The 19240-nt window shown below is 43.1% G+C and overlaps 1 protein-coding gene across 3 annotated transcripts in view; it reads left to right on the top strand.

The window, feature by feature from the left end:
- The window catches only part of LOC119457527 (uncharacterized), an 85044-nt gene that overhangs the window by 13760 nt on the left and 52044 nt on the right, over positions 1-19240 (top strand). For all 3 annotated transcript variants that reach the window (XM_037719141.2, XM_037719126.2, XM_037719133.2), the window contains 3 exons: positions 3337-3411; positions 12119-12253; positions 15069-15186. In XM_037719141.2, the coding sequence (XP_037575069.1) occupies positions 3337-3411; positions 12119-12253; positions 15069-15186 (328 nt within the window). The remainder of the gene's footprint in view (positions 1-3336; positions 3412-12118; positions 12254-15068; positions 15187-19240) is intronic.

Genomic DNA, 19240 nt, shown 5'->3' with positions numbered 1-19240 from the left:
CAGACAGCTATACGAAGTAAGGATAGTAGCTTTATCGGCCGTATAAACTTGTAAACATTCGCTGTTTAACTAAATTGGTATGCTAATGCCTAAGCACATGTACTACAGCACATGGTCGAAGCTACGGGAGCTAGGCTTCTTTTTTGGCCTCCTTTTTTTTTGTCCTTTTTTTGGCGTCCAGAAACGGCGTCCAAGATGGCCATCTTGTTCTCAAGAGTCAATATCTTGCGTTTCTTCGTCGAAACACTCATCCTTAGAATGTCACACCAGGTACTGGATGCGTGGACGCGTGTCGTTTCGCACAAGCACGAGGCATCGGAAATGAAGAGCAAGCGACGCGATGGCGTCGTAGCATCGTATAGTGTCACCTAGTGTCTGGTTAGTGAAGTGAAGCACAGAGACTTGCGCAGTAACCAAAGAGTAGCGCTGCCAGCGCGTTGAAAAAAAAAAACAAAAAAACTTTTCGTCCTTCGGCAACATCAACTGGAAAAGGAGAGTGCCAGCTTGGCGGGCTAGGCCAGCTGCAGCAAGCGGCGGGATCAGGTTTGAATGAAGGAGGGGGGAAAGTTCACGCCCGTGGCGGCAAGATCGCCGGGTTGAGGGATGCAGGCCCGCCTCGCGCACACTCGCATGCACGCACACGTGCTCTCGCCTCGCGGTCGCCGTGAATTCGAGTGCACCAAGCATGACACCGCCGCTTCGCATTCCGTCGCGGCGGAGAAGGTGCTTCCAGTTGCTGCTCGGGCAAAATTGACAGAATTTGGGGCAAAATGTCTAGGCTGTCGGCGGGGAAAATTGGTTATTTCGAGGGGGTCTCCCGCTGGCCACTTCATTACGTAGAGGTCTCAAATACATGTGCTTCTATGGAGTAGCGGCGGGGAATATAAAAACTTCGTTATATCCAGGAATTCATTATATGGAGGTTCGTTATGAGCAGGTTTAACTGTATATGAAAATGTAAACACGTTGTGTTTAATTTTGGTATGGTAAAAAAAAAGATGACGGGGGCTTAGAGCAGAACTTGTGACACATGTTTTGCAGCACTTTACGTGAGCCCCAATGTAGTTTCCAGCCATCTATTCTTTGTCTGAGTTTTATAGATAAGTCTGGACCCCATCAGAATATAGTGCATTAGTGACCTGTACAGTGTAGCCCACATCTAAACTGAAATTCACTTTGGAGTCCCTTTCTATACTGCTAGTGATGTTTTATAAGGGATTAACCCTTCCTGTTCCAAATTGTTTTTCATAAAACCAAAATTTTTCAACTTGTTTTATGGCTGATTTTTTGTGAACAGGTTATGTTATTGCAGCAGTTCGTTATTTCCTGTTGCCTCTTACTACCAGTTTTTTCATGCTTTGAAATTTCCGGTTACAGATAAGCATAGCCACAGAAAAGCTTAATGTGCAGCTTGACATTTCTTCAAGTATGCTTTTCAAGTATGCTTTTGTTAGCCTTTGTGCAATGTGTCATTCCTGGCACTGCGAGGAAGGAGATAGTGGATGCTCAGAGGATGAAGCATTTCTGTATGGTCATTTCCACACGAGACAGGCTGTCAGCGGCTGAAGCTCTCGACGTGAGCCACTAAAGCTTTCCAGGTCTACTTGTTCACTTGATATGAGAAGAAACCTCCAAAAACAAGTTGTTCCAGCATAGGAAAAGGCAGCTGCCATCGCCAACTTGCTGTAGTTACTTGAACTCTACGCCTCCATTTTTGAAACGCAGCAGAGCCAGACGTTCACTGCATTTCCACCAGCCCCTCCTGCAAAAAAATAAGTCAATCATAGGATACATTTTCCAGCTGCTAGATCCCGTGTAAGTAAGAAAAGGTGCGCGCAATAGAAAGCAGTAGGTGCTCGCCCCGGCAGCTTCCCTGCAGTACTCGCCCGTCACATGAAAATGCCAGCACCTACTCAGTATCCTCCTCCGGTACCAGTAAATAAATCTCTTCAGGAATCGTTGCACGTCACATTCACAGCTATCGTCACCAACCCAGTGCCGTAGGATGTGTACTGCCCGCTTTTAATAGGTGATAACCCAAACGCACTGCCGTTCCCTGCTGCAGGCAGCACAAAGCGAGCGTTACATTTTGCTCTGGAAGCATCGTATTCTGGCGTTGCCAACCAGCTTGATTTTGTTTCGGTTTCCCGTCGCGGTTTTAAAACACTACACTAGTATAGGAAAGCGACATCGTCTCGGGTTGCTTAGGCCCCACCAGTTCGAGGCATGTCAGTGTCTCATGCTGCACCGATTCTCACCGAGTGGGTGCATCAAAACTTCTACCAAAATTTTCCACCTGAAGAAGCTGCTGACCCAGGCCGAATTCGAGAGGTGCCAACGTAACCTTATCGAAGCTGCGAAAATGACTACATGCGTCTCGGGTTGCTTGAGCCCTACCAGCTCGGCGTGCATGGGCGCCTCGTGCTGCAAAGATTTGCACAACACTTGGCATTACATTGATGTCAACTACAGTTGAGTCTACCAAATATTTTTCAGATCATACGTCTTCCTGGTTGGTACATTTATTCTTGGGCTTTTTCCAAAACGTATGAATGAGGTTCTAATGTATTGAAACAAACCAACTATATGAGAGAGACTTGTCGGTGGAATGAAAAGGGCTAAACGAACACTGACGAGGAATACTAAACTAAGCTGGATTGGTAAATTACCATTTGGGAATGCCATAAAGGGTCCTGTTAGTGGAGTTTTGGTAGAATGGAAGAGAGACAAAAATGAAAGACAAGTGGTGGTGCCACCTTGAAGTCTCTGCATTAGCTTCTCGTGACATCATGTGTATTGCCAGCTTGTGCTCATGGGTCAATTAATTGCTTAGCAAGAATTAAATTGCATTCTAAAAGAATAAAAGACTCGCCGTTGTGAATTTTCAAAACTTTCTTTCTAAAAAAAAAAAAAAAAAGGTGGCCTAATTACAGAGTACCTTGAAATTGTTGATTTCACATTAATGCCCTGTGACCTGGGCGTGAAATTCAAGAAGGGAAGCATTCCCCCTCATTTTTGCTTCTAATACCAATCTTTCTTCACTAAATAAATGAAAGTGTAGTTAGCCTGATTGAACTGATTTAGCATAGCTTTTCAGTGTCTCTTTAAATGTTAGAACAACCAATGCGCATTCAAAGAGCCCTGGGTAGTCTCTGGTGATTTATAATTTTTTTCACTGTGGTATCAATTTTTTGTTATAAGAAACAGTTACATGTGTTAGATGACTCGATTCTAGCACAAAGTAAGTTGTGTTGAGTGTCTTGCAGGCACAGCTCTACAATGTAACTCTGCTGTTGCTGTGTTGTTCAATTGAGGACACAACTTTCTTTCTCACAGTTGCTGAAACTGTGCTGCTCACAGTTCTCTTCGTGCTATGAGCTGCCCTTGGTACAGTTGATGCTAACTATGCAGGTAGGTGGCTATGGTGAATTCTACAGAGCACTGGTGGCACAAACTTTAAAGCTCTCATTTACTATCTTGTATTTCAATGCGAAGGGATTGGCAGTCACCATTTCAGGCCTCTGTACAAGACATTTCAGACCTCTGTGCATTGACTGGTGATGGCATGCGTGCTGACATACAGTGGCAAATGTGCAATCCATTTGTGTGGTCAAGTCAGCTTCATATATGTATAACTAGCTTACTACTACCACCTCCTAATAATAGTGCAGTGAAACAGTGCCAGCTTGCCCACGCACTATGTCCCAACCAACTGTTCGGATAATTTAGAAAATAATGAAGAGCTAAGAGCGAGTGGAACTCGCTGTTCGTTGCAGTCAGTTGTATACATTCACCACAGATAAAGGTGTTAATCTGTAGAGTGTTGCAGAGTAGCCAAATTTCAGAAAAGACAAATAGGTGTGCTTTCAATGTAAACATCTATTTTCAACACATTTCTGCCATGTGGCAGCAAGTGGAATTGGGTCACAAGCGTGCTTCTCCTTCATGGTTCTTTGCTTCCTTGAAAGCAGGGTGTCGAACTGAAAAAGATACTGGTTCAGGTTCAAGCTGCCTCGACCTCTTTCCGAATTTGTTTTGGTTCGGGGAAATAAAAGTACTAACAGTTCACAAACTGGTTCACAACATCGAACCGAGTTCAGCGTATAGCTTTTGATCCTTGACCTCTCATTTTGCTGTCACGTGACAAGGTGTGCGTAGGCTAGTAACTAGCCTGAGTACAAGTTTTCATCTCATATGGTTACGAGGCCACTTCACTGGCACGTGGGAAACACGGTGATGTTTTATGTGGTTTCATACATGGAAATTTAATGTTACGCAGCTATAGCAAACATTCATGTTTTCTCCAACTTAAACTTAGTTGCCTGGCTTGCTTTATGTACTACATTTCCGATTGAACATATACCGGCTGTCCCTACTAAATGTTGCCAATAATTAAAAAATAATGGGGGGCATTACGTGAATGGCAATCACTATGTTGATGGGTGTTGACCATGCTAGTCATGAGTATTTTTTCATTTTGCAAAAATAATATTGAATTAACTTATCCAACTTTTTTTTAGCATCCAGCTTTCAATTAACTTGCCTAATCAATGATGTATCAATACCAAAGTTGTGTAAGATGTCCAGAAATAACCAGTAACAGTATTTAGAGCCACCGAGGACTTGTGCAGTCACTTTTTCTTTTTCAATGATAGCCCCAGAAACTTAAAGTATAACACATGACAACAGGTGACAACGCATCTGCAAGTCAGTGATAGCAGCATCAGTAATAGAACTGTCATTGCTTTTTAAGTGGACATCTTTTCGATCATATGTACTCAACAGTCAGAACTTATAAGCATTAGAAGATAAGTGAGAAAGGGTATTATCAAAGAAATATTGCTTCACATTGTGCAGAGCGCATTTTTATTCAAATTTCACTGAGCAATATGCGGTCCATCTGCTCATAGAATGGGATATCTTGAATAGATGAAAGATGCATTTTTTCTTGTTTAGTACTTTCAAGATATATCAAACCAACCAAGGTAGGTAGAGAACAGGAAAGCATTTATTGACAAGTGCAGTTACTTTAGTTTTAAGGAGAGACCAGTTTACAGAAACACTGCATCCATAAAACTTTTCAAGCTCATTGTTAATTGCTTGAAGCCTGCCTTGTTGTCACAAACAAGCTTAGAGTGCTTAGAGGGCATAGTGAAGGGAATAAAAAGAATGTCACTTAGTCCCAGCAGTATAGTTTTTTCCAGGTGATATCGGTTCGCATTATCGTTTCGACATTAAATAATTTCTCGAAATATTGCGCTTTTGCTACCCTTAGAATACCATTAACTTTATTCCGTAATTTTTAAAACTGCTAAATCTGTTGCATCTCTTGTGCCTAGGAATTGTTCGAAAAGAGCATCTTTTTGTTTGATGAATTTCAACATACTGTCAGTAATCCAAGGTTTCCTTGCCTTTTTGGCTTTTTTTGTTTTGTGCTCTTAAAAACGAATAAAAATAACTCATATGATTTGTGACAGTCTTTTTCGTTATACACGTCTTGCCAGTTTATGCGCAATATTTAGTTGTGAAATTTCTCAACTGTGAATGGGTTAATATCCTGAAATGTGAAGTGTTGATGTTCAGAAAGATGTGAGGGCAACACGGATGAATTAAAAAGTAGAAAGATAGGCAAGTGGTTGCTGACGTGAGCAGTGATGACTAAATGACTAGACCCCAAGTGCAAGCTATGCATTGTGTACTTAGCTCTTGAGGATTCTGCAAGGACATGGTTCCAGAACCGTGAGGTGACATTGGTGTCATGGGATAAATTGTGTTGGCAGTAGAGCACTGCACGGGCCGATTTTTTTCAGCCCGGGCCCGGGCCCGGGCCGGGCCTGATTTTACGTCAGGCTGCCTGCCCGAGCCCAGCCAAAAGTTTTATGGCGAGTTTTATGGTGAAATAATCTACGTTACCCGCCCAGCCCGGCCTGCCACCCGTTTTCCTTAGGCCCGAGCCCAGCTCGAAACTGGCCCGATCCCAGCCCGAGACCGAAAAAGACCACTGAGTGGCATTAAAAAAATAAAATAAAGAAGAGAATGAAAGCAATTTCTTATTAAGGCATAAATACATGTCATATGCAATTATGAACACCATTTGAGCGGTCTGAACGCAAATACCAGCGTGCGAAGTAGTACGAATGACCCTTCCGAGTAGTATCGCCAGCAGTTTCCAACGGCGCGACTTTGATGGGGCCCAATCCACTTCTATCGCCATGCCGAGTATTTTTCCACGTCAGGGGCCTCACTGCAAAGCATGCGCCGCCCCAGTCGCTCGTCCCACTCAACCGTATTGTAGTACACTCTAGCCGAAGCGCAGCCACGACAGGTCGTGAGCGCTGTGCATGGATGGAGTAATTGGAGAAAGAAAGCTTCTCGCTCCTCCATGGTGCAGCGTAATGTGCTGCTGCTAGGCGGCTGGTTGAGAAGATGCGTACAATCATGGATGGACTCAGTGCCATATTTCAGCCGCATGATGAATTATCTTATCTTACCAGTCATCATTTTACCAATTCGCCTTTGAAGAATCAGCAAGTCGCGAACACGCTTACACCGCGCTGAAAGCATTAATTACATTGATTTAGGTAAGGAATACAATGGCATCCTTTGGTTTGAGGCGACTTCGGTCATTTCTGGACTTTTACATTCTGTTCAAACAGCTCAATATATGACGGAAGAAGAAAAGCAAAGTACACAGGAGTAGCACTGCTAGCTTCCAGCTGCGCCCGGGCAACAGGTTTTTCAGAGTCGAGGCGCGCGAGGATAACTCGCTGCATGTTACATGCACACCACCAGAAAGTCCGAGCCCGGCCCGGGCCCCCGTCGAAATACCCGAGCCCAGCCCGGCTCAAAAAGCCCATGCCGTGCCCGAGCCCGGCCCGAGCCTGTGAAAAAACTGCCCTACCCGGCCCAACACCGGGCCGGGCCCGGGCTTTCGGGTAAGCCCGAGCCCGTGCAGTGCTCTAATTAGCAGTTCCTTACCGCCTATGCCAGCGCAGACAGAAGAGAGCACAGTCGGCAATCCAGGCAAGAGTCCAAAGCCCAAATGAGAGCGTTACCATATATGTAGAAGACATGGCTTGACTATTCAAATATGTGGAGGCCTCTATAACTGAAGACACGAAAGTGCGTCACCTAATGTGAGATGTCAAACAAGAAACTCTTGCCAGCCTCATTCACAACCCATCGACAACACTTGCGGAATTTCTTGCTGAAACCACAGCTGTGGAAAGGGCCCTTCAACAGCGTGGCAGATAGTCCAGCTGCATTGTCGTAGCTTCAAGTATCTTCTCTGCCGTCCCTCTAGGCAACGACATTGGTGCCTTTGAAAATGGATCAAGGCTGTCGTCAAGGAAGAACTCCAGAATATGCAGACAGCTGATTTTCTCGTAGCGAATGTTTTTGTGGCTGAAATGGTGCATGCGAAGGTCATGCAGGCTGTTCAAGCTGCTGAACTCTACGGGGTGCCATAGCTGCGGCAGCACATTGAAATGTCTTAAATGGAAGCTGTGTGACGTTCTCTGCTGCACAATACCTCCAACATCATACACCTTGTGGAATGAAGGGAAATAGGCTTCAGGGCCTTGCAGCCTGCCATTCATCATCTCAGCAAGATCGAGGAAGAGCAATGTCTGGCATACTCCTGATCACAGGCCTCTTTTTTATCATTGCAGCGAAGCCGACCACGTCTACAGGATCTTTTCTTACTGCCGTGTCGGTCTCTGTCGATTCTCACTCAGTGTACCTTGTCTCTGACCCGGTGAGCGACCCCTAAAGATTGAGACCTCTCTCGTGAACCGTATCAATTGGTTCGAACAGCGAAGACATGAGCCCCATTCATCATCATCTACGCAATACCATTTTCTAAGTTCAGTCATGGGTAACGGTTGCTTCTGCATATGTAGTAGCAAGCAGCATTGATGATAGTCATGACACTACCTTGTGCATAGTCAACAACATCATATTACTGCCATGAAGTAGCGTACCGAGTCTCGTGACCTGCAACGCATTTGACGATTATGAGGGCATTGCCCAGTCAAATATTCTGCTGCTGCTTGAATGGTCCCTCTGCATAGTGTGTAGCCTCGTTCAGCTATAGAAGAAATGCCTACTGGTGTTCCTGGCGGACTCCAGTGGCGAGTTTCAGCACGTACGTCGAGTTAGACGTCGAGTTAGGCACATTAGAAGTTATTTCACCCGAGAACAAAAATGCTACCAGTCTGAGGGGCCACATTCATGCTAATCCCAGTTTGTTGGAACTGCAGAAGCAGCGACTACTATATTAGGCCTCATGAGGGACTTCTCTGACTGCTTTTTTACACAACATTAAGTTATGTGCACCTACATTACGAATCACCGTATTGTTACAAAGCACTGCGAGTGAAGCACTACATTCAAATCTTTCACCATTCTGTGTGGGGTTGTTCATTTCTCTTTGTGACCACCTGTGCCCCTAGTGTTCTTCTGTCACATTTGACCATCTGCCCTGCCTGACCATTTTCCACAGGGGAGCAATGATGCGAAGCAGGCAGTTGACCACAGCCGCTGACTGTCTGGGCAAGAACAACCCAAGGCAGCTGTAGTGGGAACGCTTCTCAGTGTAGGCAATTATTAAGAAAGATGACCATTTGCCGAGCTCTCGCTTATTAACTTCGTGACAATATCATATGGAAGTGCTGTAGGCAAACAGGAATGTGCATGCTATGCAGCATTTTTTTTAATGTTGAAAATTATTTTTAACTGCTTAATTAGATCCAAAGGACTGGCTGTTGGGCTAGTTGGTCTATCATGTTAACTGGAAAACTTAGTGCAAAAACTTGGACGCAGACACAGGGGACAGATGTGAACGAATGCTGCTACCAACTGTTTATTTTAATAAACACACCACTGATTTATAAACTTCTTCAACTGCATGTGTCATGTCACTTCTTTGAAAACACGAAGGCATATAAAAATCTACTACTCGTTTCAAATACAAGCATTCAAAAACTGAAGCTTGGCCGTATGCAATGCAGTTGATGTCCTCGCTTGTACAGATAATGGAATGCTTTTTAATAATGAAAGCTTCCAAAGCCAACCAAGCTGTATTACTTACAGATCTGCCTAGAATCGTGGTCTCACAAAACCATGCCTCGCATCCACATGCCATAATATGGGCGACCAAATGCGCATACTTGTCGTCTTTCTTCCTAGCCTTTAGAGCATGCTCCCTAAGTCGGTTGTTTACACTTCATTCTGTCTGGCTGATGTAAACCTTCCCACACATCATGGGAATAGAATATACAACCCCTGACGAGCACTTCATGAAGGGACATTCATGCCGCACTTGACAACCTCATTTGCCATCGTTGCAAATCTGAGCACAGAGATTGGACAACTTACTGGGGCTGAGAACACCACAGGAATACGATACTTGTTCGTGACCTCCTTGAGCGTGTGCATAACCAAAGGTCTCGCCGTGTATCGCTGAGGTTCAGCCCTTTGCCTTTCAGCTCTGTTTTTCACCTTCTACAGAAGAGATTCAGCCATGGCAACAACAACCAACTTATTGAAGCCCACCGCCAAAAGGCGGCCAAGCTGATGGTCAAAGCTATGCTGCATCTGATGCAGGCATGATTTATAGAGTGCAGATTCTAGGCAGTGAGACGCAGTGCCACTTTTGACAATTTCAGAATGAAGGGAATCAAAAGGCAGGAGACTTTTCTTGACATGTGGGAGGTAAGCCCAACATACATGTTCCTCAGAAAACTTCAATTGGAGGTCCAGAAACTATAACCCATCTGTGCAAGGTATCCAATGTGTGAAAACCAAACTCGACCCGGCTTGATCAAAAACATTTAAAATTATCCTAGGAGAAGTATAGTCACCCTGCTTGTTTAGAAGAATTCAAAAGTCGTCGACATCTCTAAAAATCTAAAATCTAAAATCTCTAAAAATCTCTAAAGCCTCACCATCATTAACCCTTTAACCCCCAATTCCGAGCTGTACTCGTCATGGGAGTTGTGCCAATATCGCCAATGACAAGTCATGCTCGTTCAACCTGATTTTGTGCTGCTCCCACTGCCAAAGACGAATTATGGTTGGCATTGAGGGAAAGCTGCCCTCAAGAGCAGCTTTTCTTTTTTGTTTAATTTTTGTGTTAATTCGAACCACAAACCAGTCAAGTAATACATTTTCAGAATCAGAGCGAGATAAATAAATTATGACTACATGAAAAAAAAAAATTTTGGGAAATTTTGTACATTTTTCTGGGAATTAATTTGGGTCAAAGAGTTGAAAGTGTGCATTAAAAGCATGCTATAAATTGGTGGTGTCTTTATTGAAAGATACAGTTGGTAGTAGCGTTTGTCCTCATCTGTTTCCCACTGTCAGTGTACAAATTTCTTGGGCTAAGTCTTTGTCAACATTGATTAAATCCCTCCTCCGTGAAAATCAAAAATTTTGTGTGTGGTATTGGGTTGGTGTGCCCCCACACCCATGGTGACAAGATGCTAAGCTTTTTGAGACAGCAACATTCACTTGCGTCGGGAGTGTGATGGTTACTGCTCACATCTAGTTGGCTTGTTTCATTGCCTTTGTGAGCACGTCTTTCTTCTGCTCTGCATATCTCCTGGTGCGCATGCTTTAAAGGTTTTCTAGTTACCACAGTCGAGCATCTTTACTTTTTACGGCTGGTGTTTGAGTTGCCCAAGTTAAGGTCAAACGACAAAGTTGCAGTGCAATTGGCGTTCCTTTGGAGACTCTTGAAAGATGTTTCTGCCATGGAGACCAGCTAGGATGGTACGAGTTCGGAACCGCAAGCATCTCAGCCTAAGTGCCCGCACATTTTGGCATATACACCTCATTTGTCCTGACTGGTTCTTACAAAATGTTGTGCATTTTAAGCAGGCTACAAGCGGGGTAGGTTAACTGTGGATAAAAGCTGCATTGCTTAGGCTGAAGAAATTATTTACTGCGTGCACCGCCAAAAATACCTGGCACTGCTTTGTTTTGAACCGGTAGCCGTTAATTTTTTTTGTTCAGGTTTGGTTCTGGTTCAGGCAAGTTCCAAGAATATTGATTCAGGTTTGCATTCTGTTGTGCCCAATGTATTGAATCAGGTTTGCAGTATGTTCGACACCCTGCTTGAAAGTCTGTGCAAATACCTTTGTTCATGACAAAACACTTTCTCTGCTTTGTGGACAATGTCTTTGATAGATACCAACACCAGGTATGCCTGCCAAACCAGAAAACCAAATTTCTGCATGCTGCTCTTCTTTATATTCAAATTGCTAATGGGGGCAGACATTGTTTTTCTCACCATGGCAACAGCTGAGCTGGCATGGCGTGTTCGAACCTGCACAGCTGAGATAGGAAAGACAGCAACCTCACACTAAAAGTGCATACAACACAGTGGGATCAACACAAGTTTTAACACAACTGGCATGCACATATTCCTTGTTTCATCATAGTATTTGAGCTTTTAAATGCCCACGAAAAAGGTTGTAGACGGCTGAATTTATGACAGTAAAGTGCTTAGCCTGTTCACCTTTTGGCTCAGAGCACGGTGTGGTAAAAGTGCAAGCATGAAAGTTAGTACAGCTAATTTCGACTATTGCTCTCTTGTTTTTTTCTTATTATTGAATCTTGCCCCATTTTATGATGATATGCTGGCTACTGGGGAGAATATTTCATCTGCTTATGGTGTAACATTCCAAACGTTCCAGAAATAGGCGTGCCAGCTATTCATGACTCTTATGACTTAATTGCCTTGTTCATGCTTTAATTTTGCACAGAGGTAGCATTTCGTGGTGCCCGCAGTTTAATACCATATTTAGGGGTATTACTGCATTTCTTGACTGTTTCATCCAGAAATAAATGTGAAGTACACATCATTTGCAGCGATGCCTGACAAGAAAGAAAAATAAAAGTTGATTTTGCTGCAGTGGGTGCTGTCTATCATTGTGGAGGCTAAACAAGGTGCATGCCATGTTTCACCATTCCTGCTTGTGCAGCATTCAGTGTGTGGCTTTCACACCCACCTGTGTTGCATATTTTCGAGAGTGAAGGCTTATTTTCAATCAATACTTTTCAGTGAGCATGCAAGGTGAGAGCTAAACAGCACATGTGCATCAAAATGCAGGGTGAAGTGTGCAAGGAAGCATGGTGGCAAGAGCTGCAATCGGAGGTTATTCAGTGGCTAGCTGATGGCTTGCACTGCCCCGAGAGCCAACAGGCCTTGAAAATCTCATGGTTGGGATCAGCCTTGTCACAAACGGTGGGTGTCTACATGTAACCACTGATAAAGTTTTTTTAGGTGTGTTTGTAAGCAGTATTTAAAAATAGGGGTTGCTTGAATAAGCATGGCTTTTGGAAGGTCTTAGCAGTACCGGAGTGTATAGGATTGTGTTATGAGGAATTAGCCATCTACAATTTCCTTTTTCAGATACATGTGAAATGCAGGAATTCTCTCGTTAGACATCGGCTGATTTGATTTAAAGGAATTTTGCTGCATTTACAAGAAAGGTGAATTCTACAGACTCCTGGAAGCAGAATCTTGATTTAGGGCATCATTTTAATTGTGCAAAGCAGTTATGTGCTAAGGGGAGCCGAGTTTAGCGTGATACGTGATGCATGTTACCTGCAAGGAATCAAACTGGACATGAAGAGAAGATGCAGGCATCAGAAGCGCTGGTCTTCTCTTTGTGTCCCATTTGATTTTACACTGGTAAAACATCACACAAATCCAATAACCAAGTGGCCAAGCATTAGTTACAGAGTTTGAGCGTAACAGAGTAGACTAGTGTCGTAGTGTAAGACACTTTAAATCATTATGCAAGCTTAGAGGGATGTGGAGATAGGTATACCAGAGTTTTTGTCAACAGTGTCATTTTGATGTCATCATGCTGCTGCAGTTGTCATAGTTGATGTGACGTCATTGTCTTGCATCATTGGTGTTGGTTTCGTTGCTGTTGTCTTGGTTTCATTATTGTCATGCTGTGGTCCTTGTTTTTGTCATCATTGGAAATTGTTGTCGTCAAAGTGGGAATATGCTACACCTCTTATGTGACCTTTTGGCTCTAAGTGTTTATACAACAGTGATAGCATGTTACTATGTGCAGCAGCTACACAGGTGGTTTTTTTTTTTTTTTTTAATATACTGCAGGCCCTTCATGGCCCGTGCAGGAGTGGTACAGAATGTAATGATTAAAAATATCATGGTGGAAAGTCAATACACTGAATGTCATACAGAAGTCATACAGAAATGTAATGATAAAAAAAATCATGGTGAGAAGTCAATACACTGAATGTGGTTAATAAAAGAGTCGATGTTATTGCAACACACAATATCGTTAGTTAACTTGTTCCACGGGGAAATGGCCGACAGAAAAAGGGAGTGTTTGTGAACATTAACACGACTGTTGGGGTAGATAGATTGTTTTGGAATGATTTAGTCTGGTTGAGCGTTTTGGAGGATCTTGCAGGTAATGAGAATGTGTTATCTGGAAATGACCATGGTATAAATGATAGATGAATTTTAGTCGTGAAATTGCTCTTCTCTGCGAGAGGGATTTTAGGTTTGCCCTTGCGATGAGACCTGCGATACTAGACTGCCTTTTGTAATTCGAATATACAAACCTAACTGCTAATTTTTGTACGTCTTCTATTTTATTTATAAGGTGTTCTTGATGATTTTTTTTATTTGATTAAATAAGCGTATTCTAGGCATGGCCTTATTAGTGTTTTGTACGCATTTTGTTTGAGGTGTGGTGGTGCTGTGTGCAGTTTCCTTTTTAAAAAGGGTAGTTTGCCTTCGGCTTTATGACAGATGGTCGAGATATGGGGCTCCCAGTTAAGGTTAGGCGTGAGTTTAATACCTAGGTATTTTACCTGGTTGCCTTTGTTGATTATTGAGCTTCCGATCGAATAAGTAAAATTAAGTGGAAGTTTCTTATTTGTGAAAGAAATGTAATGTGTTCTTGATGTGTTCAGTTTCATGCCTCAGGTGTTGCACCAAATTGAATTGTTTGCAGTGAATTGTGAAGTTCTATCTGGTCGTGTGAGTTGTGTACGACTGTGTACACGACACAGTCGTCAGCAAACAGGCGCATCTGAATAGAGTTTTTAATGGCAAACTGGATGTCATTAATGTACATCAAGAACAAGAGTGGTGCTAGAACCGATCCCTGAGGTACTCTGGAGTAGACATCGAGTGTTTATGAAAGATGATTATCGATTGCAATGCTCTGTTTACGATTGGTTAGAAAACTGTTGATCCAGGATATTATTTTATTACTAATACCAAAACCCAATAATTTTGTGAGTAAGTCCTGGTGCGGAACTACGTCGAACGCTTTAGAAAAGTCTAAAAAAAATTGCATCTAATTGGCCATCATTATTAAGTACGTTAGCTATGTCATGAGTTAACTCAGCTAGTTGGGTTATAGTTGACAGTCTTGATCTGAAACCATGCTGTTGTTTATATAGAAGTTTGTTTGTTTCTAGGTGAGTTATTATGGCCTTAAATATTATGTGTTCCATTATTTTGCAGCATGAGCTTGTTAATGACACTGGGCAATAGTTATTTAAGTCTAATTTCGAGCCCGATTTATGTATTGGAATTATTGCAGCCTTGCGCCAATCGTCTGGTAACACTGATGTATGAAGAGAAAGAGTGAATATTTTAAAGAGATACTTTGATGTCCAGTTTGCGTACCGACTTAAGAATGAGTTAGAAATATGATCAGGGCTGGTAGATTTTTTAAGATCAAGCTTATGCAATAGAGAAAGTATGCCCTCTTCACTTACAGTTAATTCTTCCATTGGTATTTTGACATCGTAAGGTGTTAAAACTGCATTAGTAGCATGTGCTGTAGAAACTGACTGAAAGAAGTTGTTCATCTCATTAGCAATGTGTTCAGGATCCTGAATAACATGATCCGAAATTTTGATTTGTGTTATTTTTTCTTGTTCATCTGACAAATATCACCAGAATTTGTGAGGGTCATGCGCCATAAACGAAGGTAACGTAGTGTCAAAGAAACGGGCTTTTGCTTCCGATATTTTTTGTTTTAATGTACCGACCATTGTAGGCTGGCCTGTCCAAGACTTCTTGGCACCTGCTGCCTGTGCCACGAGATGAAGTTACACATCAGGGTCTGCGGCTTCAAGCTGCATTGGCAGCTGGGTTTGATGCCTGGGGAGGACCTGGTGAGAACAGTAAAGACGTGAGAACCGAGACCCTCGGTTCCCAAAGATTTTTTTAATTCATTGCACATTATCGCATTGTATTTATGGTGGAGAACCAGATAGTAGTACCAGAACTGTGAGTCATGAATCTAGCCCTTTATTGGACGAACTTGTGCCCACAAAAACAAGTAACACTCGGAGCACAATGACAGCGACAAGCATAGTCGTCAATCGTCGAAATCTGATCTACGGGTCAAATGTGCTGGCTATTTATACATGATCCATCGCACATTCCAGCATAATCGCCAGTGGGATATAGTGGGACATACATTTTCGCATGGCACCCATTGCCTGAACTGAGCATGTCCAGCAGATGGTCCTAACTGTACGGTTAGCCACATGCTGGACTGTTTGCATTTCAATTGTCCACAAGAGTACATTAATTCCCAAGAAAGTGGAGGGCAGAAAGCTGCAGCTAATGCGGTCCCTCAATTTGTTGCAATTGTCATGCAGACGTGGGTTCAGCTCCCACCCACACCGAAAGTTGTCTGTTCTTCCATTTATTTTCCTTTTATCGCGATCTTTGGGAATGTGTACTTTTTTTTTCCGATTTTTGACATTTTAAGCACTCTCAAACAGATTCCATAGTAGCGCTTTTATGTTGATAGTTAGGCAGATTAGAAAGGCTGGGAAGCATCCTTGACATTATTGGTGGCCACGGTGTGCTAGGCTTATTCATTGCTTTGTGAGCCCTCAGAAATGTTTGTATCACCAAACCTATGCATAGATGATGTTGGTCGAAGAATGAAGAAAAATATACCTCGTCTTCCAGAGCATAGACAAGAAATGCAATAGAATCTTGGTAAATGGAAATTAAGTGGTGGCGTGGAGTAGAGGTAGAACACCAGACTTCAAATCTGAAGGTCGTAAGTTCGAATCCTGGTCCATTCCACTACATTTTCAGGCATGGAGTGGTGCCTGACACCGGCAAAGAAAAAAAAAAATACATATTGCCGAGAGCTAGTGGGGCTATACTAGTTCAGGTGCAACCAAACTAGGCAGGCCCACTAAGCTTCATCAAAGTCACTCCCTCACCAGAACAGGAATTGGCCTCCCTGGTGCAGTATTCGGCCACTACCTCCCTCATGACTCCGACAATTAACCCATGGCCCTCAGTTCCCAGTGGCTGCGGAGCACCTGACCAAGGCGGCGGTCAGACCTGCTACGCGGCAGAGGGTGCTAAGAATCTCTGGGTCAAGGCAGGCCGCCAATGGAAACTGAACCTGGCAACGTTCAACACGCGCACCCTCTCGAGTGAGGCTAGCTTAGCAGGACTATTTGAGGAATTATCAGGCATTTCCTGGGATATTATTGGCCTTAGTGAGGTTAGAAGAACTGGTGAGTCTTACACAGTACTGACTAACGGCCACGTCCTCTGCTACAGAGGTCTTCCAGATAAGAAAGAATCCGGGGTAGGATTTCTAGTGCATAACAACGTAGCGGGCAACATTGACGAATTCTACAGCATTAATGAAAGGGTAGCAGTCGTCGTAATAAAGCTGAATAGGAGGTACAAAATGAAGGTAGTACAAGCCTATGCACCAACCTCTAGTCACGATGATGAAGAAATTGAACAGTTTTATGAAGATGTTGAACTAGCAATGAGAAAGGTGCAAACTCAGTATACTTTAGTCATGGGCGACTTCAATGCAAAAGTGGGGAAAAAGCAGTTTGGTGAGCAAGCCATTGGCAACTACGGCATCGATTCTAGGAATGCAAGAGGAGAGATGTTAGTAGAATTCGCGGAAAGGAATAGGCTCCGAATAATGAATACCTTCTTCAGGAAGCGCAGCAACAGGAAGTGGACCTGGAAAAGCCCTAATGGAGAAACAAGGAATGAAATAGATTTCATACTCTCTGCCGATCCAAGCATAGTGCAGGATGTAGAAGTGTTAGGTAAGGTTAAGTGCAGTGACCATAGGTTAGTGAGGTCTAGGATTTCTCTCAATTTGAAGAGAGAGAGAGTGAAATTAGTCAAGAGGAAACAGGCCAACCTAGAGGCAGTAAGGGTAAAAGCAGACCAATTCAGGCTGGTGCTCGCAAACAAATATGCAGCTTTAGAACAGGAAGATGAAGATAACATAGAGATAATGAACGAAACCGTAACTAGGTTTCAGAAGCAGCAATTGAAGTGGGAGGTAAAGCACCAAAGCAACCTGTAGGGAAGCTCTCCCAAGAAACAAAGGACCTAATAAAGAAACGACAAAACATGAAAGTGTCCAACTCAAGAGATCAGATAGAATTCGCTGAACTGTCAAAACTGATCAACAAGAAGAAAGTAAGGGATATTCGAAATTATAACGTGGGAAAAAATTGAGGAAGCCATAAAATATGGACACAGCATGAAATCAGTAAGAAGAAAACTAGGCATAGGACAAGGCAAGATGTATGCACTGAAAGATAAGCATAGTAATATCATCAGCAATTTCGATGACATAGTAAAAGCAGCAGAAGAATTCTATACTGACCTGTACAGTAGCCAAAACAACCAAGCTTCTTCCATTCGAAATAGTGATGAACCGGATACAGAAGCTCCTTCTATAACTAGCGATGAAGTTAGAAGGGCCTTGAAAGACATGACCAGGGGAAAAGCGCCTGGAGAAGATGGAATAACAGTAGATTTAATCAAAGATGGAGGAGATATCATGCTTGAAAAGCTGCGGCCCTTTATACGAAATGCCTCACAACTTCAAGTGTACCAGAGAGCTGGAAGAACGCCAACATTATACTTATCCATAAGAAGGGAGACGTTAAAGAATTGAAGAATTACAGACCCATTAGCTTGCTTTCAGTATTGTATAAAATATTCACCAAGATAATTTCCAATAGAATCAGGACAACACTTGACTTCAGTCAACCAAGAGAACAGGCTGGCTTCAGGAAGGGATATTCTACGATGGACCATATCCATGCCATCAATCAGGTAATCGAGAAATCTGCGGAGTACAATCAACCTCTCTATATGGCTTTCATAGATTATGAAAAGGCATTCGATTCAGTAGAGATATCAGCAGTCATAGAGGCATTGCGTAATCAAGGAGTGGAGGAGGCATACGTGAATATCTTGGCAAATATCTACAAGGATTCCACAGCTACCTTGGTTCTCCACAAGAAAAGTAGAAAGATACCTATCAAGAAAGGGGTCAGGCAAGGAGACACAATCTCTCCAATGCTATTCACTGCATGCTTAGAAGAAGTATTCAAGCTCTTAGACTGGGAAGAATTAGGAGTGAGGATCGATGGCGAATATCTCAACAACCTTCGGTTTGCAGATGACATTGTCCTATTGAGCAACAATGGAGAGGAATTACAACAAATGATTGAGGACCTTCATCGAGAAAGTGCAAGAATTGGGTTGAAGATGAATATGCAGAAGACAAAGATAATGTTCAATAGCCTGGCAAGCGAACAAGAATTCAGGATCGCCAGTCAGCCTCTAGAATCTGTAAAGGAATATGTTTATCTAGGTCAATTACTCACAGGGGACCCTGATCATGAGAAATAAATTTACAGAAGAATAAAATTAGGTTGGAGTGCATACGGCAGGCATTGCCAAATCCTGACTGGGAGCTTACCACTGTCGTTGAAAAGAAAAGTGTACAATCATTGCATTCTACCGGTGCTAACATACGGGGCAGAAACTTGGAGGTTAACAAAGAAGCTCGAGAACAAGTTAAGGACCGCACAAAGAGCAATGGAACGAAAAATCTTAGGAGTAACGTTAAGAGACAGGAAGAGAGCGGTGTGGATCAGAGAACAAACGGGGGTAGACGATATTCTAGTTGACATTAAGCGGAAGAAATGGAGCTGGGCAGGCCATGTAATGCGTAGGATGGATAACCGGTGGACCATTAGGGTTACAGAATGGATACCAAGAGAAGGGAAGCGCAGTCGAGGACGGCAGAAAGTCAGGTGGGATGATGAGGTTAGGAAATTCGCAGGCGCAAGTTGGAATACGCTAGCGCAAGACAGGGGTAATTGGAGATCGCAGGGAGAGGCCTTCGTCCTGCAGTGG

This window comes from Dermacentor silvarum, chromosome 1, assembly GCF_013339745.2.
Source record: "Dermacentor silvarum isolate Dsil-2018 chromosome 1, BIME_Dsil_1.4, whole genome shotgun sequence".
In the NCBI taxonomy this organism is placed as follows: Eukaryota; Metazoa; Arthropoda; class Arachnida; order Ixodida; family Ixodidae; genus Dermacentor; species Dermacentor silvarum.
Note: the sequence above shows the minus strand (reverse complement) of the source record. Positions and strands in the feature narration are given on the sequence as shown.